At 40.8% G+C, this 20,238-nt stretch overlaps 3 protein-coding genes across 5 annotated transcripts; 1 reads left to right on the top strand and 2 right to left on the bottom strand.

Annotated features, from left to right (window-relative positions):
* Positions 1 to 560: 560 nt before the first annotated feature.
* polr2c (RNA polymerase II subunit C) lies at positions 561 to 5,230 on the bottom strand. The gene is made up of 9 exons (XM_078257999.1): positions 5,037 to 5,230; positions 4,428 to 4,477; positions 3,713 to 3,781; positions 3,529 to 3,581; positions 2,551 to 2,679; positions 2,411 to 2,462; positions 1,725 to 1,893; positions 1,553 to 1,627; positions 561 to 796 (listed from the first exon to the last, which is right to left on the bottom strand). Exons 1-9 carry the CDS (start codon positions 5,120 to 5,122, stop codon positions 652 to 654), a joined length of 828 nt encoding a protein of 275 aa, XP_078114125.1. The 5' UTR covers positions 5,123 to 5,230; the 3' UTR covers positions 561 to 651.
* Positions 5,231 to 5,632: 402 nt separating this feature from the next.
* coq9 (coenzyme Q9 homolog (S. cerevisiae)) lies at positions 5,633 to 12,849 on the bottom strand. Its single transcript, XM_078257998.1, has 9 exons — positions 12,739 to 12,849; positions 10,725 to 10,959; positions 10,290 to 10,425; positions 9,966 to 10,108; positions 9,566 to 9,650; positions 8,914 to 9,018; positions 7,800 to 7,955; positions 6,731 to 6,784; positions 5,633 to 5,990 (listed from the first exon to the last, which is right to left on the bottom strand). Exons 1-9 carry the CDS (start codon positions 12,800 to 12,802, stop codon positions 5,955 to 5,957), a joined length of 1,014 nt encoding a protein of 337 aa, XP_078114124.1. The 5' UTR covers positions 12,803 to 12,849; the 3' UTR covers positions 5,633 to 5,954.
* A 267-nt stretch (positions 12,850 to 13,116) lies between these two features.
* On the top strand, positions 13,117 to 20,005 carry ciapin1 (cytokine induced apoptosis inhibitor 1). Of its 3 annotated transcripts, none has more exons than XM_078257997.1 (9): positions 13,117 to 13,179; positions 13,756 to 13,979; positions 14,774 to 14,917; positions 16,662 to 16,741; positions 17,047 to 17,206; positions 18,727 to 18,800; positions 18,957 to 19,075; positions 19,227 to 19,308; positions 19,440 to 20,005. In XM_078257997.1, the coding sequence occupies exons 2-9, from the start codon at positions 13,823 to 13,825 to the stop codon at positions 19,548 to 19,550; spliced, it is 927 nt and encodes a 308-aa protein (XP_078114123.1). In that variant the 5' UTR covers positions 13,117 to 13,179; positions 13,756 to 13,822; the 3' UTR covers positions 19,551 to 20,005. The 3 variants fall into 3 exon arrangements, with proteins under 3 accessions (XP_078114123.1, XP_078114121.1, XP_078114122.1); XM_078257995.1 differs by having other exon boundaries at positions 18,724 to 18,800; XM_078257996.1 differs by lacking the exon at positions 13,117 to 13,179 and adding an exon at positions 13,183 to 13,261 and having other exon boundaries at positions 18,724 to 18,800.
* The last annotated feature ends 233 nt before the right edge of the window (positions 20,006 to 20,238 follow it).

Raw genomic sequence — 20,238 nt, 5'->3', positions numbered from 1 at the left:
AAAGATTGTTGTCTAATAATTTATCACAATGACAAAATGATCTTGTCAGTGATTAATTACTCCACATGGGCCTCAGGTCTCCAAGGTAACAGATATGATGTTTTAAAGCTACTTTGAAGCTACATTCCCCCTCTTCTCTGTCTGTCCTTACAAAAACTAAAGAGACTGTATATCTTGGAGGTTCTTTACAAAGTGCAGTTGCTGCTTCCATCAACCCAGAACTCTGGCACTGTACCGATATGATAATAAATATTACATCAATCATAATTAGGATAAAGAAACACACTTTATAGTGCTGGCTTTAGTTGAGATCCTCAGGCCTTATTATGCAGCACTATACAATCAGAAATAAAGACCAAGAAATACATGTATTTTTTTCTTTTGCGAAATCACTTAAAACATCGCTCGTCTTCATTTTTCCATGCAGTTTATATGATTCCCTGAGTTTATATCTGCAGAGCTAATTTGTTTTCCTGCTTGTTTAGGTGTTTGTACATTTGAAAACTAAAAACTTAATTACAAGTCATCTTAAACCAAATTACTATAAAGAAACACTGAAGTTCCTCAAGATGGATTTATTTAAAAAGTAACATTTAACAAAATAATAATCTAATAGCGTTACACTGCCAATCTGCAGTGTAAATGCAGCCCTCAGTTGATGGTGAGCACGTCGCTCTGGATCTCGTGGCTCAGCTGAGTCTGCAGGTCGCTGAGCTTCTTCTTGAGGACGGCCAGCGCCGACATGACGATGGTCTCCGGTCGCAGAGAGCCGCACGACTCTACGTTGTAAAAGAACCTGTGCAGGGAAGATGTCACAGGTGAGCTGGTGACCTTCACTGGAATTCTGCTTTATGTTTTATCGGATTATACACTAATTCAAAAGCAGAGACGCAAAAACGTAGTGTTGGTGTCATAAGATTACATATTGTGGCACCAAATTGAGCCCTGATTATGCTCCACATTAGGGCTGCATGATTGGTCTAATCGTAACCACGACGTCACTCTGTGCAATTACATAACCGTAAAAATGGTGCGATTTAAGTAAACAAAAAGGTGTGTTAATATTTTAACTTAATCACTATTTATTATATTACACCCGTCTTGAATGTCATCGTTTATACGTAAGTGCATACAAAATGTATTAATTTTAATAGGCATTTGTATTTTTTTTTTATTTAATTTTGTAAAATATTAAAGCTATAATGCGTAGTTTCTGTCTCCCCCAGGAGGAATTCTAAGTAATGTCAACATTTTAGTAGCCTATTTTCTGCATTTTCCTCGATAGTCAAGTAAACTCATGATACTATTATATGGCAATCGCAGTATTGTAAATCACAATCACAATATGACTTTTATTCCAAATGGTGCAGCCCTATTCCACATGCAGTTTATTATAACGGTGACTTGTAGATTTACAATATGCTTCCTGTAATGTTAGCGCACAGAAACAAGCTGCACGATTTTCCCATTGGCCAACATAATAATAATAACAAAATCATATGTACAACATGTACCCTCAACAACTCAAGTATGAGGAAGATTCTTTCCTCACCTTTCTGGTTTTCCATTGGGGTCGTAGGGAGCCTGAACCTCATCCTCCTCAATCTCGGAGTACTCACTCTTCGGCCTGGGAACCAGATTGATGCAGCGCGTCAGTCCATCATTCAACATTATATATTTAACATTATTCCTTTATGAAGAGCCGTACTGAAATGAAAACATACCACTCCTCAGGCCGTGGGAAGACTGTGTGCCTCAGCGCGTTGTCTGGGTCGTACTCAAAGGAAACCCCCGCTGTTGGGTTCCACTTGGCGTGCTCCTTACCAAAGCCCTTCTTGGCGTACGCCCTGAGCCGCAGCTCCTGACCTTTACGGAGCTTCACCAGTAAAATGTCTATGTTAAACGACAGAGGAGGAAGTGGGGAGCGAGGGAAAGATAAACGTTTAAAAATGTGGGATGAAATGATGGGAAAACAGACATCTGACAATTATATGGCTAATGAAAAGACAAACTCTTAACTAGGACTGGGTACCGAATTCTATACTTTTTAGGCACCGCCCGAGTATCAAAAAATGCCTCGTCATTCAATACCCAATTTTAATACCTAAGGAGTAAATCTCATCATCGCCAGTGAGCCAATCAGCACGCAGAATGCTCCTACCAAGATCTAATAATGTCTGTGATTGGCTGTCTAACGTTACACGTGGTAGAGACACGCAGGAGAAACTCTACGTTACACAGAGACGGCTCACGGAGTAGGAGCTGAAAATATATAGGATTTGTGCCGTAATGTAATTAATTTTTGTCTTAAGAAATTGGTATTGAAGTCACGTTATTGGTATAGGTACCGACATTTCTTTGTCCGATACCCAGCCCCAGTGTTTACCCCTCAACACAGCTTCAAACTTACCATCTTGTTCAACGTAGTCGTTGGGATCGTTGTCTCGACTCCTAGAAGTCACCTGGAAAGCCCAACAAAAACGTGGTCAGCTTTTCCTTCTGTTTCCCCCCCCTCCTCTAATGACTTCAGTAAGTGGAGAGAGGACTCACCGGGATGACTCTGGGGTTGTTGGACAGAAGGTCGCGCGACGTCACATGACGCGTCTGGTCCTCAGTGCATCGCACGTCCAGCGTCAACTCGACAGAACACTCTGGGCAAAAATCATCACAGGTACAGTCCTGCACAAGGATCAGAGACAGGCAGAGACAGAGAGAAAATGATGTCCGTCCTCCAATAAACCAGGTTTGTTTTTTCCTGCATAGAGGAATGTTTGGCTGCCCCGCAAACAGGTTTTAGCCAGCCCAAAAGAAAAATCACCAGCAACCACCAATGATAAGAATATGAGAATAAAAACAATTCCAATCCTCTCCAAATGCGTTTAGGAACAATTTACTAAACAAGCGTTGAAGAAGCAGAACATGAATTTGAATATGTGAGCTAATCTCTGTTTTATCGTAGAGAGTCAGCCTGGTGATGTATTTAAATATTAATTTGATTTGTTAATTGGGGTTTCTTTTACTCTAGCATAATATACATTTTTGTTGAGCCAGGACAAACCCTGCAATAAACAATGTTACAAACGAGAACAAAAGGCCAGGACATTGGTACAATATCCATTATTATATACAATACTTAGATGGTCCTGGGTCCGCTGCACATTTTCATGCACAAAGTGTCAAAACATTTCCATTACTTTTTTTTTTTTTTAAAAAAGGTCCCATGATGAAATTTAAGTATAACATGAACATAACTGTATAGTATACTTCCCTCCAAATGTTAATTTTGTATGAAAATCTTTTCAATCTCTAAATGTTCATGTTTACTTCAAATCCTTTAAACTACAGGCCACAGTCAATAGATGTTCTTTATTATATCAGGCTGGCACCGGCTTTCAAGCAAGAGGGCAAACAGAATCAGTCTATTCTTAATGTATTTGATTATGAAATCATTTCTGGATGCAAGTCTACACAACGGCTCTGCAATTAATCAAAATTTGTAATTGTTATTACGACCGTAATTATACTTACCCTAGAATACTGCATTTTGTCCACAATGTCATCGCTTGTGAGAGGTATGAGACCTGAGAAACAAAGGAAACATCAATGTTGTACAGCATCCTTTGCAAGTAACAGACCTCTCTGGTCATACAATAGATCAGATTACTACCATCACGTTGCATTGAAAGCGTATCCTAAACACTGTGATGCATACCAACTCTGTGTGCAATGAACTCATCGTGCAGTACTGATGAATTGGCATCGATCTGGATCCAGTCAATTGCTGCAAATAAAGTAATACAAGTTTAACTTAGTCGTCAGACTGCTGTTTGAATGTTGCTGATGCAGTCACACCATCTCAACTCTCTTCAACTTTCTCACAGTCATTTCTATGGGACACCAAATAATAGTGTACTTGATTCATGCACGTAAATGATATTTATTAGTTGCTTTTTGCACAGGACTTCACAGGGGTCGGAGGGTGGGCCGAGCCCCGTTCAGCAAATATGCCTTTTTCACAGAGGCCATTTAAGACATGTCACAGTAGGAAAAGCATAGCTGTAAGAAATAAAAAAGGTAATGATGTCTGAATTCAAATTTAGCTTACTTTTCATTGAAGATAAAAGCACAGGTCAAACTAATTTCGTTTGGTTTCAGTTCCATTTAGTGTCCCAGTAAGCCGTGCCAGTTAGGCCCCATGTTCCCACATTTCCTTTTTCATGAATTTGTATCAGATTTCAATCCCCCTTTCTCCCAATTTGGTAGCCAATTACACCCGACCTATTATCCAGTAGCAATGGACTACAGATGGAATGTAACCCTAACCCAAACATAGGGCCTAATTTTAAGAAAAATCTTAGAAATGTGGGAACATAGAGCTGACCCCATTAAAATAATTCAAAACAGAAGCTAACGTAAAGTCACAATACCTATAGTGGCAACTTCTGACATGAAGACGCGGCGGATAGAGTTTGCGACCCTGAAAAGGAGAAAGAAAGACAGACAGACAGACAGACAGACAGAGGTTTTCAGAGCTAACGTTAGACGTTATAATAATAGGTAACAGAAATTGCACTCAATTTATTCATCATTAACGCTGACATATCACTGCTAAATGACAAAAACATTTTCATGTTACTTATAATCCTCCCTCAACCCCGGGTCAATGTAACCAAGAACAGCAAGTGAATATCAACTATTTCCTCCTAGAACTGGGACAATGTATTTGGTTATTAAAACGGAAAATCACAGACTTTTGATATGTAACGTTAATGCAACATCTAAACTAACTAACGTTAGCCTGAAGCAACCGTGTTCACCTCTAAACGTTACGCCAACTAGATTTATCTTCAATATGCACACACATTTCGTTTACTGGTATTCTCAGTCACAATTAGCATTACATAATTTTAATGCGAAGTACTTTAGTGCAGTTATTGAACGTGCAATGTCTCATAACATCAGTTTGGGTGAGAAGAATAATGGCTGCTCTCTGCCATACACGCTCTCCTTAAATGGACAAATAAGTGAATACTTACGCCAAATCTGTGTTTTCAATGACAAATTTGACATTTTCGTCCGTCAGTTCTGTGATTTTCACCGTCGGCTGGTTAGCATACGGCATTATTGAAGTTAAATAAGCCTAAAATTGACGTTGTAAAATCGTCCAAACACTCAACTACCGCTGCTTAGACTTGAAGGCCTCCACGGAAATATTTACCACCCGCTGATTGGCCAGGAAATGTAAATACGAAACTGATAGGTCACAATGAAGTATTGGGGCGGGTCTTCATTTAAAATCCGGGTCACACTGTACCTGTAAGATATTTTTCAAAATAAAAGTGCTAAATGTATTTTATGTAATATGAACTATGTCTTCAACCCATGAAAACAATTTTAGAGCTCCTATGTGTACAATCTATTTGAAATATATTTCCAATTCTTTTATGTTTGTAGAGAAAATAGACAATCCAATTAACAATGCTGCAGTTTGCTTTTTTGTCACAGTTTTACACTGAGCCAAAACACAATAGTGACTTTAAAACTACAAAACTCTGGAGTTATGTTTGAGTTTAACCTTTATTCAACCTTCATATTAACCACATTAATTAGAAAACAAACACAAACGTTAAAATATATATATATACACTACTTTATTTAAGGCTCAATCCAAAAAAAAAAAAAAGATCATATCGTCCAAAGGGAAGGAGAGCAGGAGAGTGAAATCTTGGACAGTGAAACAAAGCAAAAGCAGCCATTAGTCTTACAGGTGAACAGAAAGAGGCCTATCACTGTGGCCTGTGATAAATAATAGTTTTCTCTTCCTGAATGAAAGCCATAATCAAATACTTTCAGATTCTTACAGTTGATCAAAAATAAGAGCAAAAAGAAATCTGATCTTCAGCTCATGACTCAAGCCAGGCAGTCAGGATCACTGGGAGTGAGAGATGTTTAGATCACCGCCTCTGGTTCAGTCCCGTTAGGTTCTTCAGCTGTAAAACACAGGACAAACATCAGCCACATTTCTATCCATACATTTAAATGTCTTTACATATTTTTCAAACAATCCAAGCCTTCAGTGTTACCTCGTTAAAACACATAAAATGTATAAATCAGTATAAACCTTCATGCATGACTACTAGTCTATATCCTCGGCGTTCCACTTCCGGGATTGCTCCGTTGCCATTTCACTCATTTAGGCCGGATATCTGTCCCCTTCCTCTGTCTCTGTGTTGGCGTTCTAACCTCTGGTGGATTTGTGAGGACTATGGTTAACTGCTCCTCAGATCTCTGCAGGGTAAATCCAGACAGCTAGCTAGACTATCTGTCCAATCTGAGTTTTCTGTTGCACGACTAAAACTACTTTTGAACGTCCACATGTTCCACCAAAACAAGTTCCTTCCTGAGACTATTTAGCAGAGGCACCGTGGCTCCGTCTGGAACTTAGCACCGCCCACGATGATTGTGATTGGTTTAAAGAAATGCCAATAAACCAGAGCACGTTTTTCTCCCATCCCAGAATGCTGTGTGGACTAACCAGACCCCAGAAGGTCTGGCAATGGGAGACTACATGACTACTAATATTGTCATCAAGAAAAGGTTCCAAATTAAAAGCATAGACTGAACTGCGTGTACAGATTTACAAAGGGGAGGAGGGTATGATTGCTAATGTAGTGCACAGGCTTTGAAAAGAAGAGTACATATACATGATGAACATGAGGCAAAGACTTACTGTGATAGCAGCTCCCATGAACCCCTGCACCACGGTTTCACCAGTCGACTGCATCTACAGAATAAAGTGGAACACACAACTTATAACATATGATTGGAAAATGAGGTCAAATGTCTTCTAAATACAGGTTAAGATCTGAGTCTGTTTCACTCAACGAGCGCCCGCGAGCATAGTATATGGTTGAGCGAGTTAGAGAGGGACTAAAGAGAGGGAGCGTTAGAACAGTGGGTCAGAGAAATAAAACGTTTCATTATCGCCACTAGAAATGCAACTGTAGCAAGTATCTCACTATCACTGTCCTCAGTCGTATTTTAAGACGCTACAAATGATAATTAGTAGGGCTGAACCATTAATCGCTTTCAAATCAAACATTTGGTTTAACATTTTTATTCCTCTTTTTATTATTATATTTACTGTTTTTTCACAAGATAAATGCTGGAATAATGTCACAGATGTTTTACAGACATGTCCTATTTTCAGTGGATTTCATTTGGATTTATTTTGTATTTCTTTATTTAACATGATGTAGAAGGTGTAATATGTAGATGCTGCTGTTGAACTGAGGCATGTCAGAAACTTCAGTTTACAGGAAAGTACTGACATGTTTTATTGGAATTGTTTTTATTATTGCTTTTGTGATAAATGTTGTGTGTTTGACTGTTCAATGTCCCATGGTTATTAAAAGAAAAACACTTATTGCTGGCAATTTACATCTATGTTCTCATCCTTGCTTAATAATATAGAGCAGTTCTAAGGTTTCATGACATGGTTTATCTGTTACACAGTGAATATTGAACTTTTGCTATACTTTAAAAAAAATAATAATAATTGCGAATCGAATTGTAATCGCAATATCTGGCAGAAAAATCGCAACTTGATTTTTTTCCCCCCAAATCATTCAGACCTAGTAATTAGCTACAAAAAGCCTGAAAAGTTGGAAGTTAGAAGAACTTCTAAGTACAGAGAGAGTCGTTACTTTAGAGATGATGCACCACATCGTCTAGTCATATTGGTGTAAACTGGCAGCTTAGCAGTTCCTCCTTAATGCTATTTGGTGTAAGCACTCTACCTGTTTGGCGGTGGTGGCCATGTTGACTACATCCTGAATGCGGTTGTCAAGGAAGTTCCAGGTGTCCTGGAAGTCTGGAGAGGAATCCTGCAGCATCACCAGCTCTGTGGTGTTATAGATGCCCGTCAGCGCTGCCCGTTTGGTGTACCAGTTCATCTACAAAAGAAAGGGGGGGGTACAGAAGGCATTTTTGAAAGAGGCAAGGCTATATCATTTTAAACTCAATGTGCCTAATATTAAAACTACAGCAACAAGTGACATGTGCAGAAGAACTGAATCAAATACAAGAAGGTGCAACAGCATCAAAAGAGAACAAAATACACAGACACTGAGGAGAATTAGATTTCATTTCATCCTAATGCTGACTAGTAACAATAATTAGTCAATTCATCGATGACAAATGCCAAAAATTCTCTGGTGTCAGTTTCTTAAATGTGACGATTTGCAGCTTTTCTTTATTTTATATTATAGTAAACCAAATAGTTGGTTGACAAAACAAGCCATTACAAAAAGGTTACCTTGGACTCTGTGACCAAACGATTAATCAATAAATCAACTTAATAATCGTTCAGTCTATATCTACCTCCAGGATTGCCCCGGTGCCGCCGGAAATTCCGCCGGATGTCCCTAATTTTAGTCCTGATGTCCGTCCCCTTCCTCTGTCTCTGTGTTGGTGTTCTAACCTCTGGTGGATTTGTGAGGACTATGGTTAACTGCTCCTCAGATCTCTGCAGGGTAAATCCAGACAGCTAGCTAGACTATCTGTCCAATCTGAGTTTTCTGTTGAACAACTAAAACTACTTTTGAACGTCCACATGTTCCACCAAAACAAGTTCCTTCCTGAGACTATTTAGCAGTGTATTGAATTAGAACGATGATCCAACTTTTAACTGGAGCTATGATAAGACGTACAGATATACATTTTTAAAAAGGAACACATGCCAGCTAATCAGTGCCAAGTCGTTTCTTTGGCCATGGTGTATTGAGTCAGGTGTTGGGGTGGGGGGGTAACCTGGGACGTGGCAGGCCTGATATTGTGCGGGTGGTGATGAATGGGAGACAGGAAGGTATGAGAAGAAGAAGAAGGGGATCGAGGGTGATAGGATCCACTCACATCTGTGGATCTGTCTCCGGCGTAGTACCAGATGTCGTCCACCAGGGTGGACAGGTGCTTCAGGCTGTCGGGGATGTTGTGAGGAAGAAGCAAGATGCTCATCGCCTGAGGACACAGACAGAGGCTGCATCTCATAACCCTTATCTGATAGCTCCTCGACTCCTCGGTCCTCGGCTGAACCGGAAGTGGTTCTGTCCCTCCTCGGTGAAGGCCGTCTCAAAGCTCTTTTTTCTACCCCGAGGAGGGATCATCGAGGAGCTATGAGCGAGGGATACAGAGAGCAGCCTTCCTGGAAGCTGTGCAGCTGAAGGAGTTGCTAACTCCGCCCAAACAGCTGACGTATTCATGTGACACTTTAGAGGAAAAGACATCTCATGCTCCTAAAAACACATTTGCTCGTTGTCGCTCTCCTCCCATTAATTCCTGGCGTCTCTCCCGGGCCTCCTCGGTGGGAGGGACTAAGACGCGAGGAAGGGAGGCAAGTGGAGGAGTCGAGGAGGCAATTTAAGGGTTGTGAGATGCAGCCAGAGTCAAGGATCAAATGTAGTTTCTCCTTCAGTCCTGACCTCTGCCAGCAATGAGAATTAAAAAACACATGGAGGGAAACACAGAGATGGACTGTTCCTTGTGCTCATTGTCATGCATACTATACCTGGGGCCAAGATTCAATGTAGGGGATGAGCATCCTCAGTCTGGTCTCTACAGCATCTCTTAGAAAGTCAGCAGTCTTCTTTCGTCTGCAACACAGTTGTTAAAGCCAAACGCTGAAATTTGAAATTTTCCATTTGGAGCTCAAACTGTAAAGCCCAAAAATCTGATTTTATGTGTTTTGGGTGCAGAAATCTTAATGTGTAAAGTAACTAAAGCTGTAACAGATGAATGTAGTGGAGTAAAAAGTACAATATTTCTCTCTGAAATGTAGCGGAGTAGAAGTAGAAAGTGGCATGAAAAGAAAAGACTCAAGTAAAGTAGAAGTACCTCAACATTTCTACTTAAGTAAATGTACTTAGTTACATTCCACCACTGTGTGTGTGTGTGTGTGGTGTGCGTACTCAGCCTGGCCCAGCTGGACCTGGTTGTGTTGTTCAGCCAGGATGTCAGTCAGCTGTGAGTTGCACTGGGCGAGGAAGTGTAGAACCAAGTCTCCAGCTCCGTTATAGAACATACCAGTGGAAGCAGAGGACAGGCCCAGTGTCTGACACACACACACACACACACACACACACACACACACACATATTTTGGCTATCAAAAAACCCTCAAAAGGAGGAGGAGCAGGTTGTAGTGAACAGGGGAAAAGGGGAGCAAGATAGAATGTCAACTTTGTGCTCTAACTGTTAGCTGTACTTTACTTTTTCACTTTAATGGCAGCTCACCTCAGCACCGATCGCAATGGCTTCCATCGACCAGCCGTGCTGTGGGACGAACTCCAGAGCAGCAGTCAGGATTCGAGCTTGAAGCTGCTCCTCCGTTTCGTACTCCTCACCTTGCTCTCCGCCCTGGTCCTGGTAACTTTACACAGACACACAACAAGACATGTTTCAGCATAAATGAAGCACAGAGAGAGAAAATGACTGTTTTGAGCTTCAGTACCCAGAAATCCCGTAGGCCGTAGGGTAAGGTCTAGGGCTGGGTAACGAAAAAATGCCGTAGGCAAGATTCCAAGTTGGAACCGGTTCTGGATGGCCAATCCTATAGTAATATCGTTATCGCGATATTCAACAACGTTATCGCATATTTTCCTCACTTCGTGCAGCCCTACTCATAATTTGAAGATTTTTGTATTGACTTGGTGATGACTTGGAATTGACCTGGTGTTTGGCCTGGAAGCCTGGTCAGCTGCCGGGTCAGACGTTGAGTCTTCCTGGGCGGCTGCTGCTGTGTCCTGTTCAGCAGAGTGAGCCTGGTAGTGCTCATGGTAGGTTGTGGATGAGGAGGAGGGGGGTTTGTCAGATTTGGAGTCATCCTGAAGCCTCAGTGTCGCCCGGTGGAAGCCGCGACTCAGGCTGCTACACTGGGGCTTGGTTGCTGCTGGAGCAGCTACTACTGTAGGGAGAAATATATTCATCAGCTTCAACGAATGTGGTTGGGCAAGAATGTGACCAAACGCCATAATGAAATGTCTAGGTATTCACCGAATCTAGGATTCGCTGAATATTGGGCTTCTTGACTGGGTTAAAATGCAGCTTCAGGTACGGCAAAGGAAGGACTTCATTAATGTGTTTACTGTGTTAATGGACTGAGGATGGGAGGAGGATTCAGTATTCAGTTTGGGATTTGGCAGAATCTGAACCAGTGGATTTGGTATTCGGCCAAACCCCAAAAATCTGGATTCGGTGCATCCCTAGTAATGTCACATTTATCTTAAAACTCAAGCTCAACAGCTTCTACAGAAGGTACATATTTCCTCTGTATATTTGAATGCCCCTTTATTAATGACTTCTGGGTCAAAATATGTAAGGAAATTGATGTTATATTCAAGAAAAAACTAGCTCTAACTCCTGTCGGCTGTATTCTGGGGTTAAATCCTAAACCACTGGGTCTCGGCTGCTGCAGGTGCTTCTCTTTAATACAAGAAGATGCATTCTTCTCCTTTGGATCTCGGACTCTGTTCCCACGATTTCACAATGGACTCAGAGTGTGTTGGAACTTCTCATTAGAAGCTATTAGCTTCTGGCTCAGAGGCCTTTTTGCTTTTTTGAAATCTGGGACCCCTTCTTGGACTATATTGGGGAGGATGGTGCACGGACCCTTCAGAGTGGCCTCTATGGTTTAGCATGGTCTGAGATCTCGAAGTACATTTCCCATAACACACAATGGCCTAAGTAACCCATTTTGACTGATTGCGTTGAGTATGCCTCGACTGTGCAAACCTTCTGTGTTTTTGTTTCGTTTTTGTTGTTGTCGGGAAACAAGAACTCATCACATAGATCTAAACTTTGGATCTTCTGGCTTTAAAAAGATTTTATTCTCTAACAGATTTGTTGTTGAGATGTACATGATTCCTAAAAAATAAACATCCCGAAACTCATGCGATGTTTTGAATATGCAGAAAGTTTTGAACAATACAGGAGAATAATAATTTCTTTTACATAAATAAAGACATTTGTCCCATAACTTGATGCAGAAAAAAGCATAGATTGTTGCATTCAAATTAGAGATCGACCGGTACTGGTTTTTCAAGGCCAATACCGATGAGTTAATGACACCGAGGCAGAGGGACAGACAGAGCTGTAGCCGAGCCAAAGTGGAATCGCCTGATCTCCAGATTTTTCTTATAGACTAACTTCTAAAAAAGGTGCCAATATTGTCCTGTTAATTGTATAATTGTATAATTTCTGTAGTTTTTTTCCACCGCAAATTCAATTAATATGTAAATACCAAGGAGGAGATTAAGCATATAGAAACAAAAATCTGGCATACAGGCCACGACTGTATGTAATATCAGTATCTTAGTGCCAATAAAAACACGTTGAACGTTCAAAAATCCAATTTAGGAGAAACATACTATGACAACATGTATGACGCAGTAACGTGTTTCTGATATGCAATGCATGTTTAAATGTTGAGGTTTAAAACCCGTAGCACCATGTCAACCAACAATTATTATAAAGTTTCAAAAGTCACAGCCAACATGTTGCATATTCATTTCCTAAATGATCACCGTCTGTTGTGACTTTGGCACGCACTGTAAACACTGGCACCTTTCTACTTCAGGCAACAAATAACCGAAAGAATGGACAGTAGCTACATGAATACTTTCCCAGGCAGTCTATCATGAACTTGAGACAACAACGACAACAACAACAACAACAACTGTCTCACCGCTGGCCAGCCCCCGAAGTGCCCTTCCAGCTCGCAGACCTCTCAGCAGCGCCGCCATATTCATATGTGCTGTTTTTAGGCACAGCAGCGTCACTTTAGCGCGACTCAGCTGTTGAAATACAGAGTCATCAAGCATGCAAGACTAAGACCTTCAAACCAAGAAAGCAAGGATGCTGCCTTCAAACTAAAACCCATGAAATGACTTGAATTACTTTAATATACTTCAAATTAATTTGTAAAATATATAGGCTGCTAAATTTTCACCTAATACTTTGAATAGCCAGCACGTTGATGGGTTGGAGTTACAAACATATGTTATATTATTTTTCACAGTCAATGGTTACAACGCATCAATGATTTTATTTTGAAAATTCAAACAGGAAAGCGCACACTTTGTTTAGCCAGTTTGACACTGAAACTTTCACCAAGATACAGCATTAGGTAACTGAGCACTATCGATTGAAATTTTCTTTTATTTCAGCGATTTAACCACCAAACGCTTTAAATAACAATCATACAAACAGCTGAGTATATTTGCTTCGTCGGTAACCGTGTACTGGACTTAACAACGTGCGAATGTACTTTTAGAAGAACACCGGCGTTTTTCTGCGTCACCTTAATTGCTCGATGTTTGCTAACCTAACGTTATGCACCTGTATCAACAAACACGCTAACCCGCTAACTAGTTTGTGAGCCGGGTTAACCCTTTTACATTTTAAGACCAAAGCTAAAATAAATGGCTAGATAGCTAGGTAGCTACCTGCTCTCGGATGTCGGCTATCTGCGCTGCTATTATGATAACAACACTATTATTTAAAGGTCGTAAGTAGTAGTAGCATAGTTATTTTTTCATGGTAACGTTACTGACTCCGGGCTCTTTTAGACTCGTGGCTAAAACGGGCTTCTTCTAATACACTATGATAGTGGTTGTAACGTTAACGTCACTTTGTTATTATCATTTCTGTCGGTTTGGCTGTATTATTATCTCCAGTAACAGACACGTGTCTTCACTTTTAGGTGATCTACAGACAGACAGAGAAGCCATTTTGTGAACTTGAATAAATCAGCACGTCTCTAAGAAGTCATGGCAGACCTTGGCATCAAAGCAGGGGACAAGGTGATGCTGGTTTGGACTCAGCCCTCAGCACCAGAAGCCCTGAAACAATATGTAGAGGAACTGGGGGCCATTGTTGGTGCGGACTGCAAAGTGTCAGTGGAGAACATGGAGAGACTCCTGCTGTGTGAGTGACAATAGATACATAGATACATACATACATACATACATACATACACACTTACTTACTTTATTGATCCCCCAAGGGGTAATTCAAGGTCCCAGTAGCTTACAGACATCACACACAACACACTCATACACACACTAGTAGGGCCGAACGATTTGGGGAAATAAATATTATTGCGATTTTTCTGCCAGATATTTCTACAGATGTTTAGCTAAAGCATTCACGTGTAACAGATAAATCATGTCATGGAGCATTATAACATGAGGCACCATCAAAACTGCTGTATATTCTTATGCAAGGATGAGAACACATGAACTGCCAGCAATAAGTGAACTAAACTGAAGTTTCTGACATGCCTCAGTTCAACAGCAGCATCTACATATTACACTTCTACATCATGTTAAATAAAGAAATACAAAATAAATGAAAAATCCACAAAAAAATAGGACATTTCTGTTACCAATCTGTGATATGTAACAGTATTTCAGCATTTATTTTTATAAAAAACTAACTAATAATACAAATGTTAAACCAAATGTTACACCAAACATTCAACTAAATATTGCACATTCGATTAATTGCGGTCTGCACAATTAGCGAATCACATTCTTTCAAATCTGGATTTGGATTTGAAATTGATTAATCATTCAGCCTACACACTAGGCCAGATTTGTATGTAGAAAACACTTGCATTGAAGATGGTGGGATTTTATCCTGTAAGCGTAAATGAGATTCTGGCAGAAGTGAGTGAACGGGGTTCAGCACAGAGTGTAATGACCATCTCCTCTTCTCAGCCTCCTATCCAGCGTCCAGCTTTGACTGGGTGCTCTCTTGTCTTCTGGCTGACTGCTCCTCCGTCCACAGCTCAGAGACTCTAGCAGAAATGGCCAGATTGCTCAAACCTGGTGGGAAGCTAGTTCTGGATGAAGCAGTTACAGGTGAAGTGTTGTTCCATCTAATTGTACATAGATGGGCTCCTGGCTAGTAGGGTTGGGTACCGTTTGGATTTTTACGATTCCGACGCCGAACCGGTACTTTTAAAACGATTCAGATTCCTAAACCGATTCTTGAAAAACTGAAAAATGACATCAAAGAAAGGCTTTTACGTCCGTTTTGGTGAGCCCAGAGCATTTTAAAAGTAGCCTACATGAACGGTAGCTAGCTAACGGTAGACTACAGAGAGAGGGTGACATTTTTACGTCCGTTTCAGAGCGACAGAGGGGAAATATTTCAGTCGACACATTAGGTGGAATCGAAATTTGCGTTCTAATCCGGTCCGATTCCTACCGGTGGGTAGGAACCAGTTCCATAGTGGAACCAGGTTTCAGGACCCAACCCTACTGGTTAGGACACCTGGTAGAGCGCGTGGCCGTATTCAGAGGCTCAGTCCTTGATGCAGCAGCCGCGGGTTTGACTCTGACCTGCTGCCCTTTGCTGCGTGTCATTCCCCCTCTCCCCTTTCATTTCTAAGTTGTCCTGTCATAATAAAGGCCTAACATGCCCAAACAATTATTCTTTAATTTTACAAAGATGTTTAAAGGCTGAAAATGATGCCTTTCTAGAAGGAACATTGAATGATATGCACCTTTGTGCACCTGATGCCACTCAAATGGCACAGTACCAGGGCTGGGCGATATGGAGAAAGTCAGATAGTGTGATATTATTCACCAAATACATCAATAACGATACTGTGACGATATTGTCGAGTTGACAATTGGTGCTCTCACAAAATATCTTTTTTACAATGAAATTTTAGATAAATAATCATCAATAATGTGGTAAACAGTTTCAAGTGAAATTATAGAGAAAAAAAAAAGTTCAGCTGTATACTGACTAAGTTCATGCACAGAAATAGTGTGATGTTACAACAAATCTGCAATTCTTCAAATGATATTCCCTCAAAATGTTGTTCTGAGAAAATTGAGTCAGTATGTCCTTGTTGTTATCAATTTGTTTTTGGTAGATTATTTCTCACAGCAGTGTGTGACCAGGCTGGTGACCAGCATGAGGAGGAGGTGCCAGGCTGTTGTGGCTGTGTATGGTTCTTCCTCACGCTACTGAGGCTCCTGTTTTTTGCCAATATGTCTTGTTTCTTCAAACTTCAATCATCCAATCCACCAAACACCAAACGAGTCAATGGCAGAATAAGCTGTTTGGCATTGGCAGAGAAGATTTGGCAAATTTTTCATGGGCGCGACCCACATACTCAGTGTGCTGCTCATCCGACAAATGAATGTTCCTTACAAATGGGGCACCATCTGAAAGGGAACTAAACAGGCTTTCCAACGGTAAGATTTATTGCCAAAAAGCATTGTTACCACAGAGAAATAATCTACCAAACACAAATTTCCTTACTTTTTGTGCTTAGTTCATGTATTGCTCAACCATAAATGAGATTTAGTACATGTGCCACCAAAGATAATGGAAAGCTGGCCAGTTACAGATAAACAACCAGAACCGAGGTCCAACCTAACCTACAACCTGAAGAAAGACAAAAGTTCAAGTGTTCTTGGTTTTGTAAAGCTCCTCAAATGTTTTTTTCTCCCCATTTTTTGACACAGCACATGGTAACAGTTTCCCAGCCTGAATCACCAACATAATAAAGGTGTCTTTGTCCACAAGGTCACTGTGCTGCACTGATAAGGTTGTGGCGTGTTTGACTCGTTTCTGTCTGTGTTCCAGGAGCTGAGGCACAGAGTGTGCGGACTGCTGAGAAGCTGATTTCAGCTCTGAAGTTGTCAGGCTTCATGTCAGTGACAGAGGTGTGTTAGTGGGTTCGCACACGCACGCACGCACGCAGAGCGTAACACTTAAAACATGCTTCTGTGTCTGCGAGTACGTGGTTGTTGTACATACCTTAATTTTCCGCAATTGCCCAATTATACATAGTGCACGAGAGGGAAGTGTTGCCCTTACCAAACCACGAAGTACAGGCAAGAACATGAGAAACGTAATCCTGTGATCATCCACATAAAATCAGTGGGGTTAAACATCTGCACCAGTGAAATCCTGTTGCAAAATGTCTCCTTTTTTGACCTGTTGACCCTCTGGCTTCCCCTCCATCCAGGTCAGTAAAGCAAAGCTAAGTCCTGAGGCGTTGAGCTCCCTTTGTACGGCCACTGGTTACCAAGGAGACAATCTGTCTAGAGTCCGCATATCTGCCTCCAAACCCAGTTTTGAGGTGGGATCATCCAGCCAGATTAAACTGTCATTCGGGAAAAAGCCAGGTAGGTTTATTAGCGCTGTTTTCTTGTTTTATTCTAAGCGTATTTTTGTCCACAATTCAAGGCGATCACTCTGTGTCTGTTGGGAGGTTTGTCACATGTGATGACTCGTAAACCACTGGCCAGATTTTGACAAAACTATGTTGTTTGTCATAATGGTCCAAATTACTCTGACTGTCCAAAGGGGATGACTACAAAAGGTAAAGAAAAACATGATGACCAGTCATATGTCACACACATGAAATGACAAACCTGGCTCAACAAAAGTGCATGCATAGTTAGGTTGTTGTCCAAGTCAAATGGTTATTTGCAGTGTGGACATGAAGCTTTGTACTGTGTACACACACACACACAGTTACTTTTTTTTTTTAAACGATATCTTTTTTTTCGATTTTCATTTTATAAAAAAAAAAAAACATACAAGAACAAATAACAGCAGAGAAGTGTACAAACATACTCCGTCAGAACATATTTTTCACACTATACACACTTGCTCCATACAACCATCGCAGAGTTACTTTTACACAAATAAAAAGGAGAGTTCTCTGGGCTTCTGCAGACCACAACAAGCCGGTGCAACCAAGGCAGGACAAAAACAGTATAAAGTAACAAAAAATAGCCGGTGCAACACAGATGTCTTCTTACTTTATGGTTTTATTACTTAAGGTGCAAAACAGTGACTAACGTTTCGATGTAGAGTTACATCTTCATCAGAGTCCATGGAGAGAATGGGCAATGAAGCCCTTAATAAGAATCAACAGGTGCGTAGGGGGGGGGGGGCGTGTTAGCTGCCTGAAGATACACCCATCTCAACCAAGGTGTTACACTCAATCAGTCATTAAAGGGCAAAAGTGAATTAAAAAAACAATGTTGATACGTAACAAATATAAAATGTTCACAATACAATGTCAATAAAAGTATATTCATCTTAAATACATCTGTGTTGCACCGGCTATTTTTTGTTACTTTTACACAAGTTTGCATCTTGGACAATCCATTGGCAAGTTCGTAAAACTATTTCTGCTTTCTGGGGTTTTTAGTATATACTTTCAGTCTTTGTGCAACTGGTCTTCAAGTTGGTCCACAGCTTCACAAGCCCAAGGTGCAAAAACTGACCGCTGATTTTAATCTCTTATTTTATCGCTAATCGGTAATTTGCAAACGGGTGTGATCCATCGCAAAATGGAGAAGGGAGACATTTGATTGGATACTGAATGAGTGACGCTAATCTTGTAACTGTGGTGATTGTTTAGACATTCTGTGCTGCGGGTTCATGATGTGTGAAGCATCCATGTTTGGCCCAAAAATACACTTAATACCTTAAATAAATTCCTTCAAAGTCTTCACTACATATATAATGCAAGTCTCGATAGACCTGGATTTAAACTGCAACAACTGCAATGGTTGGCTGAGGCATACAACCACAAGGTGGTAATTCTAGTTTTATGGTATTATGTACAGTCATTGAGTTGCATATTTGCTGATGTAACTTATGAGCTGTCAAACATCTGTGGTTTCAGCAGAGAAACCTGCTCTGGATCCCAACACTGTCAAAATGTGGACACTGTCAGCCAATGACATGGATGATGATGATGTGGTGAGTAATGGATGTGTACTGGGACACATTATCTTGTGACCACAACGCATCACACACAGATTTCTTATTCAGACTGTCATGCACATGTCTTTCTGTAAACTGTACTTTGTCCCTTTACTGAGTCTTTCTTGTTCCCTCTGTCCCCCTTCCCTGCAGGATCTGGTGGACTCTGATGCTCTGCTGGATGAAGAGGACTTGAAGAAGCCAGACCCAGTATCTCTTAAAGCTCCCACATGTGGAGAAGGAGCCACCAAGAAGAAAGCCTGCAAGAACTGGTGAGCTCACCACACAAATGTTTTCAAACCATAGTGTGATAGATTGTAGCTATAACAGAAGGAGCTGGCCTTTCAAACAAGTTACGTTTGGACATTTATCTGTGCTTTGAAAAAGATTACATGATGTGCAATATGTTGCATGTTTGTTTAGCACATGTGGGCTTGCTGAGGAGTTGGAGCAGGACAGTAAAGCAAAACAGAAGACTAACCTGCCAAAATCTTCCTGTGGAAGTGTGAGTATATTTTGATTGGCTTACATTCTCACCATGTGTACTCATACAGGATTCCCTCTCCTGTCATGCTAACCTGTCAAACAGTGTGAAGAACTAACTATTTCAATGATCGTCCTTTCTACGTGTGGCAGTGTTACCTTGGTGATGCGTTCCGATGTGCCAGCTGTCCGTACATGGGGATGCCAGCGTTCAAACCAGGAGAGAAGATTGTGCTGGACAACATGACGCTGACAGATGCTTGAAACTCAAGCTTCACACATCCTACCGCTCATGCCTCAAAATATTACATTCCTTTCCCACCCCCCATCCCCACTGAAACACCCCTAGAGACATGATTTCCTCTGCAAAAATGAGCGGACGTGATTACAGATGTGATGGGGTTTGGGCATCGCAGTTTTCCTCCTGCTGTTTAATTATGCAAATGGTGGTGAGTTACCAAGGGGGTTTCTTTCTAGAACGTAAAAGCACTGAAATGCACGTTCTTGCGCTTTTTACTTTAAGTTCTATTCACATCTGACCATGACATATTTCAGTATAAAGTAAAACTACCCAATGTTCACCAGTGCAATTGAAGCATACAGAGGTCCATAGAAACTGTCCAATTCAAGCTTATTTATGTATGTAAAGGTAAATAATTTGGCAATAAGACATGTTGCCTTTGTTTCATTTTAATACAATAAACTGAAGCCAGATGGGTGTTTGCAGTCCTGTTTATTTCACTGAATGTGTCCAAAAGTCATCTGATGGTATATTCTTAAATATCACACATTACTCCATCACTGTTTGGCTAACAGCCCCGCAAATGAGAATGAGTGGTTCTCAGTGAACACATGCAGTATTCAACATTAATATTGGGTTTGAAGAGCCCAGCGGTGATGTCACTGACCTGCTAGTCCCCACAGTCTGTTCTTAAACAGATAAGCAATCGAC

The sequence above is a fragment of the Sander vitreus genome, chromosome 8 (genome assembly GCF_031162955.1).
Source record: "Sander vitreus isolate 19-12246 chromosome 8, sanVit1, whole genome shotgun sequence".
NCBI lineage: Eukaryota > Metazoa > Chordata > Actinopteri > Perciformes > Percidae > Sander > Sander vitreus.
The sequence above is the reverse complement of the archived record's forward strand: the minus strand, read 5'-3'. Positions and strand labels throughout refer to the sequence as shown.

What these genes read in the sequence shown, in the direction of transcription:
- polr2c (XM_078257999.1), bottom strand. Translation starts at nt 5,122, where the DNA reads ATGCCGTATGCTAACCAGCCGACGGTGAAAATCACAGAACTGACGGAC. An exon ending in ACAAAATGCAGTATTCTAGG is followed by an intron (nt 2,680 to 3,528) that starts GTAAGTATAATT and finishes ATCCTTGTGCAG; the next exon opens with GACTGTACCTGTGATGATTT. An exon ending in ACAACCCCAGAGTCATCCCG is followed by an intron (nt 2,463 to 2,550) that starts GTGAGTCCTCTC and finishes TGGGCTTTCCAG; the next exon opens with GTGACTTCTAGGAGTCGAGA.
- ciapin1 (XM_078257995.1), top strand. Translation starts at nt 13,823, where the DNA reads ATGGCAGACCTTGGCATCAAAGCAGGGGACAAGGTGATGCTGGTTTGG. An exon ending in TCTGGATGAAGCAGTTACAG is followed by an intron (nt 14,918 to 16,661) that starts GTGAAGTGTTGT and finishes TCTGTGTTCCAG; the next exon opens with GAGCTGAGGCACAGAGTGTG. An exon ending in GTCATTCGGGAAAAAGCCAG is followed by an intron (nt 17,207 to 18,723) that starts GTAGGTTTATTA and finishes CTGTGGTTTCAG; the next exon opens with CAGAGAAACCTGCTCTGGAT.
- coq9 (XM_078257998.1), bottom strand. Translation starts at nt 12,802, where the DNA reads ATGAATATGGCGGCGCTGCTGAGAGGTCTGCGAGCTGGAAGGGCACTT. An exon ending in CCATTGCGATCGGTGCTGAG is followed by an intron (nt 10,109 to 10,289) that starts GTGAGCTGCCAT and finishes TGTGTGTGTCAG; the next exon opens with ACACTGGGCCTGTCCTCTGC. An exon ending in GTCCAGCTGGGCCAGGCTGA is followed by an intron (nt 9,651 to 9,965) that starts GTACGCACACCA and finishes ACTGTGTTGCAG; the next exon opens with ACGAAAGAAGACTGCTGACT.